The sequence below is a fragment of the Diuraphis noxia genome, unplaced genomic scaffold (genome assembly GCF_037042655.1).
Source record: "Diuraphis noxia isolate RWA-SAM2 unplaced genomic scaffold, SU_Dnox_SAM2 contig0004, whole genome shotgun sequence".
Lineage (NCBI taxonomy): Eukaryota > Metazoa > Arthropoda > Insecta > Hemiptera > Aphididae > Diuraphis > Diuraphis noxia.
The window spans coordinates 56,096,043-56,107,387 of NW_028301714.1; the positions used below are offsets into that span (position 1 = coordinate 56,096,043).

The window sequence follows — 11,345 nt, forward strand, 5'->3', positions numbered from 1 at the left end:
ATGGATATCCGCCAATGAACTGCTTGTTATGGTATTTTTATTGCAAAATGAAATTTATAACATCAAAATATGGAAAGCTGGAGGATCATAAATACGCGTCCATGAGGAAAAGGATTAGAAGTTAAAAATTATTTGAAAAAAAAAAAAATGTGATCTAACTAAAAATTTAAGGTTTTCGGAATTTTTCTGTTATATGTGTGATAAAACATTGCTTCATGCCAAATTTCGAGATTCTAAATCGACTTGAAGTACCCTATAGGTTTTGATTCCCTCGCAAGTAGTCGCGAGTTTGAAAATATGCGGCTTAAATTGTTATTATTTCTTTCGATTTCGTTGACATAAAAGTTTGATTTTGTTACAGTTTAAAGGTATTATAGATTTAAGTATTTAATATGAATTTTAATTTAATACCTCAACGCGTTCATGAGATAAGGAGTAGTAACTTTGAAATTTTCAAAATTGTCAAAAATATTTTTTTTTATATAATGAAACTAAAAATTTACGGTTTTCGTAATTTTTCATATATCTGTACTATAAGACGTGACTTCGTACTAAATTTCAAGATTCTAAGTTCATGGGAAGTACCCTGTAGGTTTTGATTCCCGTGCGAGTTTCGAAAATTTACGGAAATTTGCGGCCCAAATGGCTGTATCTTTTGATTGCATTGGTTTAGAAGATTGATTTTTCTACAGCTTCCAGGGAAAGTAGACCTGAGTATCATATAGAAATTTAAGTTTGATACCTCCACGCGTTCCTGAGAAAAACGGTCTTGACAGACGGACGGACGGACAACAAAGTGATCCTATAAGGGTTCCGTTTTTTTCTTTTGAGGTACGGAACCCTAATGATTCAAATTCAATTGATAAATAATAATAAGTTTTAAAATAAATGTACATGGACGTTTATAAGAGCCAACGTATTAATATATTTAAAAATACACAAATTCCCGCTGGAAAAACAAGTAACACAGACACATGATGAAGGCACGAAGCCGCAATAGATAAAAATATAAATTGCATGTATACTGTAATAGGATAATAATAACATAATATTATTCAAACATATTAATATACCTATATTAGTATACCTATATATAGTTATCATAATCGGTCACAATGATTTTATTATTATTAGTTATTACTATATATTTTGTTTGTTACATTCGATACCTGCGGTGGTGCTATAATAATAACAGTTTTATAAATAATTAAAAATATAATAGGAAAATAAGTAAATTATTTAAAACTAAATTTATTCTCTTTCCTAATTAGTTTAGGACTTTATATAATATAAAAATAGTTCATAACGAACCACATATTTTTGTTTGTCAAATTTCCTTTAAAATTTATCAAAATTTAAGATTGAATTTTTTGTTTTGGTTTGGGGGGTTAACTGCTCAAGGGTGTCCCCAGACCTCAGATCTTAGGTATAGGAGGGGAGATGAAATGATAAAAATTAATATTAATTTACATGGGATTCAGATACATAAATTCACACAAAACCATTTTTTTTTTAAGCTTTTGGAACTTTGAACTAGTCTCTACAAAGTATTTGTGAAACTTAAATATTACATTATTAAAAACAATTCATCATAGTCATAGTACACAAATTTATTTTAATTGTTTATAAAACAAAATCTAAACATCTTTTATTTTTAGCAAAGCGGTCTATTATTTTGTCTACGCTTAATGGAAGTTGCCTGTGTATATGCAAAATCACCAAACCTGTTAATCTACTTTGGCCCATTTCACTTCATATCCTGCAAATTTTCAACCTAAAAAGCAATAAAAATAAAAAAGAAGCGTACTTTAAAATTAAATCAAAAGCATATTATTTAATAATGTAAAATGTTATTATTACATTTGTTATTAATAAGTGCAGTTATAGACTTATAGTATAATATTTATTAATTTTATAAATACTGTGTTTAAACATTAAATTATATTTAAATTATAAATTTGATATAAGACTTATAAGAGAGTAAAAATGTTCCATAGTTGTACTATGCAAATATCAAGTATCTTAAATAGGTTCTCGTATATATATGTGTTCTAAGTCCTAATCGCGATTATGATTATAAACTTCAAAACTTGTTTATTCTATGAGTATTGTATAATATAATATAATAATAATAAATTATCATATTCTATAACAATTCTATGAGTCTATGACCGTGAATACGTATTTATGATAATAAGGTATGATATTTGATATAAAATAATAATTTCATGTAAAAAAAAATTAAGTACTTTAATATAAATTGTAAAATTCTCCAACAATTACTATCTAAGTCGGTCCACCTGATGGGTGGCCGTCGCCCCCTTTACTCCCCCCACAAGGACGTCCCTGTCAATACCTATATGATTAATAGTTAAATAGAATAACATACCTATTGCAGCTATTTTAACATTATAAATATAAATGATGATTTTTAATTGTATGACCAATTAAAATTCTAAATTACGATTAATAAAATAAAATAAAAAACCTGGAGAAATAAATTAAATTATTCAATACTAAAAATAAGTACTTAAAAGTACTTGACCTAGAAAGATTTTAAAAAGTTAACAATAAAATACTATCAGTAATAATACTTATTTTATAATTTTTAAAATTGTGTAATTAGTAATTACCTTATTTTTATCATGTTTATCAGAAGTATACGATGCTGAAGTCCTTAATATTTGTATCTATTAAATATTATAATATTAATTATAAATAATAAATATCTTATATAAATATAAAATTATAATATTATAATAATTTAACTTTCAAATACTAGAAAATTATTGATTTTATTTAAGGATATGTTATTGTATAGTATTGGTTTTATAATGATTATTACGACCTACATATGTATTTTTTTGCAATTCTAAAATAAACATACTTATATAATATATTAATATATATCTACTTGGAATTTGAACGGAATATAAGCTTTTTCTAGACAATTAATTACTAAAAATTAAAATTAAATTGTGAATAAAACCATACTTTTTATAAGCATTTGGAGTTCAAATGTTGACAAAATGAAATTATTTAAACGAAAAATAACAATTGAGTGTAGTAGTCAGTGAGTTGAATCAAAAACCTGATTATAGTGTGTGTTCCAAGGATAGGATTTTTAATAGTGACTTTAAATTTGAATTGCTCAATACATTTTAATGAAAAATTTATTCTTTCATAAGATTTATCTTTCCAAAAAATCCCTGTTTTGATAGGTCACATGTGTTAGTGTTATTGAGATTTTCAAATACCGCGGGGTCACGTTAGTCATCACAAAATCTAAAAAACTGAGAGACCTATCACAATAGGGTTTTTAAGAGACCCAACTTATTCTAAATATTTATTTAGTATTTCAAAAGGTTTTAAATTAACCAAGATTAACCATCACGTTATGAGTTATTACATACATTTCTCATTATCATCACAATTTAGGATTAAGATTCTATACTCACTGAATTGAGACAGCTTTAATGTTAGTACAGAATAATACCATAGGGACACTCTATATTACATGTGAAAATTGAGTAATAAGTAGTATATATATATATCTGTGTACAATTGATTAAAATCGCAATTATTGCATTGTTTACCGAATTTTGGATAACATTGTCATTGACCAATGAATTGTCTATATATTCGTCGCTCAAATCACGACCAACGCCATTGAAAACGTATATCACCGGTGGTGCACACTTGCAAATTCCATCTTCACAATAACCGAAGTCGAATCCTCCGTTTCTGAAGTAACAACGAGCTTTACATACCGATCTAAAGCAACTGCTGCAGTCTATAGATTGAACATAGTTTTAGTTAAATTATATTTTTAAATTTATTATTATCATAACTTTTAATTTTTAAAAAATCAGGGAACTCGGTACTGCAGTGACAGAATGTTGCACTGTGGGTGTCGTATAATAGATATGTATATAGCAGGTTTCGATGAGTGTAGGTACTATAATAAGTAACGTTATTATGCATTTATTCGTATATTGCTATACAATTAAATTCCATCCTATATTAGTAATGAATGTGTTGTAAGTACACATGCACTAGAACTGAATGTTAAATCATCGAAGACATATGACATACCAATGTATACGAAAAATAATGCTCGTTCCGAGGAGATGATTAAGACGGTGGGTAATTTATAAAGATTAATAAAACGTTACGTTTACATGACGCAAGGTTTATGGATATAATTATTATTATTATCTATACACCTTGAATGTAGCGTGTTACTTTATACCAATTTTTTCAATGCACTGAAAAACATTAAATCATAGATATTATGATTTTTAAATTATGATGGTTAAAAAATAATTGAATGATTATGAAATAAATCTTACACAAATTTCATCGTGATTACCAAAAACAAAGTTGTATTCAGCAGCACCCAGTCCAAAAATATATCTAAAACTACTCTAAGCAAATAATACCTATCTGTCACAAATACACAATGACATTATCAGAGTGATTTATGTTTTAAGCTATTTATCTAAAAATTATGTCTTTTTATCGACGGATGAAATCATTTTTGCTAAAAACGTCGAAAATCTGACTTACTATATAATGATTAGAATAAGTTAGTTAACATTTTTTTAAAATATTTAATGACAGTTTAAACTTTTATGACACTATTATTCGTTTTTGAATAAAAATAAAGAAATTAAATGATTTTATAAGAATCTGTTAATACTACCGTTTACCTTAATTTCTTTAAAAAACTTTAAGATTTCCTTAATTAATAAGGAATATATACTTGGTCCTCCTAATAGTGCTGATAATACTAGTTCAATTTTTTTACCAGAAAATAATCTAAAAGTTGAGGATTGAAAGTGTGCTCTAAAACCTGATGAATGACAAAATAAAAACTTAATTGTAAAATACTATTCAACAAATATATATAAATAGGTATTCCTTGACTTTTTATGACCAAAAAAACATCATAATCCATATAGATTTATCCTACCTACTAATAAAGTTCTAAACAATTTATTATTATATCATTATAATATAATAGATTATATAATACAGGAATACAGCTATATGTATAGTACTATAGTCGCTATAAATATATAATAGTCGTTCTTATAATTAGTACTATGTTTCTAAAATTTATATTTAATAGGTACCGATTCATAACTAATAATGACAAAAAATTTCTTAAATTAGATTTTTTAAATCAAATTTCTTAAAATAAAATATTGATATTTAAAAATGTCTATTTTAATTAAAAAAGCTTACATGTTACGTTGATAATCAGTATACAGCATATCGTTTTTAATAATAATAATTGCATTGCTTGAATTATAGTATAATAATATTTAAACTAACTTAAGTAATATTCAACCAATTTATCAGTAAAAACTGTTTTGAACATTACAACAATAATGAATATGAATACTTCTAAATATTATATATTTTTTTTTTTTTTTTTTTAATTAGGTATAGGTAATTAAATTATGTCTGACGTCTGTCATTTGCACATTTGTCGTTTAAAATAATTATCTCAACACAATTGCAAACTAAAGTAAAATGTTTTATTTTTATTTGAATGGTTTGCGAGCATTTCGTTTCCGTTTAATAATAGAACCATTTAAAATGTTTTTAAATTATAGTCCCCTGACGAAAATCTAATAACAAAATATACTAAAATCCTTTTACAACACTGAATTACGTAACGCTGTTGACCTTCTTCACTTATGGTATTTCTCCCTAATGATACCTATATCATGCTGCAAACAGAAAACCTATTATACTCTAATATACAAGGTGATTCTTTTAAGTGGGTACACTAATTATCTCGAAAAGTATTTACTTTTTTCAAAATATTTTTTACATGGTTTCAGGTTGTTAAAAACCAACATTTTTATTAAAAAATTATATTTTTAAATATTTTTTATACTTATCATGTTTTAAGTTTTTTACTTTTTTGAACGACAACATTGAGTTTTAATTTCATATTCCAAAGCAGAATATTTTTCTAAGTATTTTGATTCATAAAAATCAAATTTAGAACGAGTAGTTTAGAGTTATATGTATTTAAAGTTTAGACAAGCGGAGTAGTGGACAAACATTTTGCGGGGTAACCCCGTACCACTCTGCAAACTAAACTTAAATATTTATAACTCAAAAACTACTAGCCCTAAATTCGATTTTTATGAATCAAAATCAAATCAAAAAAATCTTAATATATGCAAATCATAAAAATAGGACGAGCATGCTTAAAAAGTCACAGTGTATATTTATTAATATAACTAAAACTTAATTTTATAAATTATTTACAGAATAAAAAATAAATATTTCTTTAACTTTATCTACTTAAAAGTTAAAATGTAGTTTTATAAAGGAATATATATGATATGATTCAATATTCACTGCTCACAAGAAATCTATTCCAATATAATGTATTATTTTACGTTCAGTTATCTGTGGTAATGAACCTGGAAATACAATCACTTTTATTTTTTCGGTCGAATTTATTTGACTTTTTGTCCTAGACTCTAATACATACTTAATAGCAAATACCTATACTATCTGAGTTCAGAGGCAATTATTTCTACGTCAACTTGTTCTTTTAGGAACTCTTTGAGAGCGGAGTATAGATCTGTATGGTGTTGATGTGTTGCCATATGTTAGGTACAACAACAACACTACCATCTACAACAGCATAACAAATTATGGGACAAACAATGAAAATAATAATCAGTAGATAATTAAGTAAATTGTTTCGATTTTCATTTTTGACGAATTTAATACTTTACATAGGTTGTACCTTTATTTTATTTCGATGAGTTTCATGGCCGTATTTAGGGGCGGGGTCCGGGTTCAACCCCCCCTAAATTTCATTGAAAAATATTTTTTTTAACACCTTGATAATCCTAAAAATCGTGAAATATAAAATAAATATATTTTTATCTATATTTTTTTTAAATTTTAAAGCCAAAAACAAAATAAGTTGCATTAGAAAAATTGGAATCTCCAATAAATAAAGAAAGCGCTCAAAAGTCTTATCAGTTAGCAAGTACAATTGAAGACGCTAAATTTGTTATACCACTTATAATAATTGAAAATGGCTTAAAGAAGAATCACAATCTAATACAATTTCAAAAATTGACAATTGAACATCCTTTTATTTTCCAATATATGGAAACTTTTACAAGTCTTAGCAACTATAGGTAGGTACCTATGTCAGCCGCCGATACCAGAAAGAACATTTTGTTCTTTAAAAAGATTGAAAACATATCTTAGGAACTCGACTAGTGAAACTCATATCAACGGATTAGCATTAATGTCAATTCACAGGGAAATAGATCCAGAAGAGGTGCTAAATCGTTTGTTAAATTGTTGTATATTTAATTAATTTTTTTTGTTAACTAGGTACTGTAGGTACGTAATTACAGTTAAAATAAAAACTGATGTAGGTATTTTGAATAATAAAGTAAATTTGTACTTGTATTAGTACCTAAAATAATGATATGGTTATATTTAATTCAAATTCTTAAAAATTTTGTTATAATTTTAGATTAAAAATGAACCCCCCCCCTAAAAAAAAACAAAAAAAAAATAAATAAATGCTGGATACGGCCATGATGAGTTTATCGGTGCAACACGATTGCGGACTTTTTACCTTTTTACCTAAAAAAAACATAACACGATTGCGGACTTTTTACCTTTTTATATTTGAGAAAAAAACAACACGATTGCGCTACTTAAATATTTTTTCTTTGAGCAAACACAAATATTTAAATAAATTTACCAACATTAATAATAACTTAATACGTATACCTATATTTAAAAAAAACTCTTTTAATATATCACAGTAATTACGCGTCAAAAAAAAGGAATAATATATGCCGATATTTATTTTAAAAAATAAAGAATTAAGATGTGCACGGAAAAAAATAAATAGTTACAGTTACCATTCAAATAGTTACCCCAACCATAAACCATGGTAGCTATACAGACTATCATTCAACATAGTTGGGAGACCTAATCGTCTATAGTTGATATCACTGTGTTGGAACAACCATTTTATATGGTTGAAAATGATAGACTTTAAATAGCTACAACAACATAACGTTATAGTTATTATAACCTAATTATTAGATTGAAAATATTTTTTCTTACCTACTTGCATAGTACAATCAACTGATCAATATAGTTGCTGCAACATATAAGTCTGGTTGTTTAGACCTAATTATTAGATTGGAAGTATTATTTTATATATACTTGTATAGTGCACTCAACTGTTCAATATAGTTGCTGCAACATATAAGTCTGGTCAGGGACGGCTTGGCCCACCGGGATACCGGGAGATTCCCGGTGGCCTGCCCTATTGGGATTTTTCATTGGCCTGACGGCTGTATCGCATTATTTTTTAAAATAATTAGGTAGTTTTTAATTTCTTTAAACTAAAATTACATATTTAATATTAGTAAACTTGTATACTATACAGTATAAAAATCCCGTTTAGAACACCCGTTGCCAGTAAATTGTAATATAATAAGTTATTAGTGCTTATTACTATATAATAAGTAATAACTATAGTTGCTCATGGGTATTTTGGAATGCATAAAAGCATTGTTATTATTGTGTATGTTTCGTCGGAGTTCGGAGAGATTAGGTACTTCGCGGCTAGCGCACACGAATGCGGGTCCGGGATTGCTATCTAAATAATAAATAGTAATAATATTCACAGCCCATACCACCTACTCTATTTTTAGTCCGATCCAACTATATTGATAACCGATAGAAATTATTACAATAATATTATTCTATGAAACGTATTTACATTTTACACACCAGCTATAATAATAATTGTATTTTATTGTTTATAAAATATAATTTGTTATAAAAAATTCCAGCATATAGTGGCTAATTGAACTTTTTGTTCATTTCTTTAAAGAAAATCTATAGTCATAGAGATAGGTGTAACTAGAAACTAGAATGTCATGTTTCGAAATTTAATTGAGATGTACAGTTTCACTAAAATATTGATACTGATTGAAGGTTGAAAGTCTATTTTATTTATGTCCTCTTACATAATAATATAATAAAAACTAAAAGATAAGATAATAAATAAATTGGTAGTGTGGGACTAGAATATAAGCTCAGCAATCCCTTACCCCCCTCCACCACTATAGTAACGCCTAAAGGTAAACATTAATAAGTGGCCTGGGTAATACATTTTCCCGGCCTGAATTTTTCTCCCAGGCCGTCCCTGAGTCTGGTTGTTTAGACCTAATTATTAGATTGGAAGTATTATTTTATATATACTTGTATAGTGCACTCAACTGTTCAATATAGTTGCTCATAACGATGACAATAATAATAATTAATAAAATAATATACGTATAGTAGAAAAATAATCTTATAATATATCACAGTAATTACGCGTCAAAAAAAAATATATATATATATATGTGTGTGTGTATATAATATAAATCAAGTTCTTATAACTTTTTAGCACAAAAACGTGGTCCTAATGTTAGCAAATAACCATTTAAAGATATTTCATTATTTTTATATTTTTCCCAAGTGTTAATTATAAATGCAATATTCTCTTCTTGCTCTTTACGAGGCTTGTTAATATTTTGTTGTTTTATACTATATATTTTTAAATAAGTTTCACTTTGAGTATCCAATAAAATATGTATAACTTGCAGGTGAATAGATGGAGTAGAAGTATAAAACTGAGCATTATAGTGGCTATGGAAAGATTCTGGCCCATTGGTCGTTCTTGCCTCTGTTGAAGGTTCAGTTGCCCATAAAATCGGCGGGTAAGCGGCATCAGATGATATATAATTGTTCAGTATATAATCAGTAAATTCAAAATTATCAGTAGGGCTATTTTCAATTAAATAAGTAAAAGCATCTTCTACATCTTCTGAAGGTAAAAATCCAAGTGCAAAAAATTGTTTCAACCAAACACCTAGTTCAGATTTTGAATTATAGTTTTTTTAATAAATTACTGTCACTTTGAATTTTCCTTAACCAAGATTGGCCTAAATGAAATCTGCAGGCCATAATTTTTCAGTTTGGGAAAAAATGTCTAACAGCGTTGTGAGCACTTATTTCAAAATCTAAATGAAAATTTGAATACTTTAATGAATTTTGTATATCTATGTCGAATCTTAAACATAAATTAATAATTGTGTGCCACATTTGTATATAAGTTTTAGTTGATTTTGAAATTAAAAAACAATAAATTACAGGAACATAAAAACCATTTTGTAATATATGTATTGAATACAGTTGTTCAAAATATTTGGGTGCATACGAAAATGTTCCGTCTGCAAAAATATGAGAAGATTGACTCAATAGTTCAAGATTAGTTTTGCAAGTGAATATAACTGGACTTGAAGTTTCTTCCATGTGACAAAATAGTTCACCAGTATTAGTTATAATATTTTCACGACCATCAAACAACTGAGTTATCGCTTCCTCTAAAGATTTTGTAATTTTTTGCATATTCTTTCTACGTTTATCATACATACACTTTCTCCATAACTTTATATCAGAATAAACCGGCTGAATATCGTTTTCGGTATTTCTAAGTTCTTGCCTAATTATTTTATTTGGCCTAGTGAGAAGATCATTTTCACATTTTCTTTTTAAACGAGAACTCACAATATGCCTACTAATAATATTTTTTGGAATCACCTCATGTGTGTGTGCTCATTTAACATACTTAACACTTTGGTCACATACTTGTCAACGAGTAAACTGGCAGAACAATTTTTATTTGTACAGTTATACCGAATGTTCCCACATTTCTTCAGAACTTTAAATTCACTATATTTATAATCTTCAACTAAAATACACGGCTTACCTTTTTCTGTTTCAAATTGTTTTTGTATTTGTTTCTCCATTTCCCCAAAACAAAATTGCACAAAAATAAAACGGAAATATACACGTTGCACAATTTAGACTGTCACAATATAACGTTTAGATAATATGACGTGAGAATGTGACCGACGATTATCACACTATAGATCGCTTTAACGTACAGTATTAGTTAATTATCCATCGGATGTGAATACTCGTACGTTGGAAAAGCACAGCCACTAACATTTATCAGTTATTATCGGTTATTAGAGTAATAAAATATTATTAGACGCCATATAATAATAGTATTCACTGGCCGTAGCAATTGTGTATACGTATAATACTATACTATAGATGAGTTTCTTAAACTATAACCATTTATTTCAAATTATTTAAATATTTGGGTTTGCTCAAAGGTAAAATATTTATAAGGTTATACTGAAATTTTCGATTTTTATGAGAATTTTTTTTTGAAGTGTCGGTAAAAAAATGTTGGACAACCAAAAAGA

At 27.1% G+C, this 11,345-nt stretch overlaps 1 protein-coding gene across 1 annotated transcript; it reads right to left on the reverse strand.

The window, feature by feature from the left end:
• Window positions 1–1,592: 1,592 nt before the first annotated feature.
• LOC107161336 (uncharacterized) lies at window positions 1,593–5,403 on the reverse strand. Its single transcript, XM_089227251.1, has 4 exons — window positions 5,251–5,403; window positions 3,597–3,793; window positions 2,634–2,690; window positions 1,593–1,774 (listed from the first exon to the last, which is right to left on the reverse strand). Exons 1-4 carry the CDS (start codon window positions 5,303–5,305, stop codon window positions 1,748–1,750), a joined length of 336 nt encoding a protein of 111 aa, XP_089083377.1. The 5' UTR covers window positions 5,306–5,403; the 3' UTR covers window positions 1,593–1,747.
• Window positions 5,404–11,345: the final 5,942 nt, after the last annotated feature.

Coding starts and splice junctions, on each gene's coding strand:
- LOC107161336 (XM_089227251.1), bottom strand. CDS start 5,305: ATGCAATTATTATTATTAAAAACGATATGCTGTATACTGATTATCAAC. Junction 3,794..5,250: donor ACTGATTATCAACGTAACAT/GTAAGCTTTTTT, acceptor TTCAATCTATAG/ACTGCAGCAGTTGCTTTAGA. Junction 1,775..2,633: donor ATAAACATGATAAAAATAAG/GTAATTACTAAT, acceptor ATTGCTTTTTAG/GTTGAAAATTTGCAGGATAT.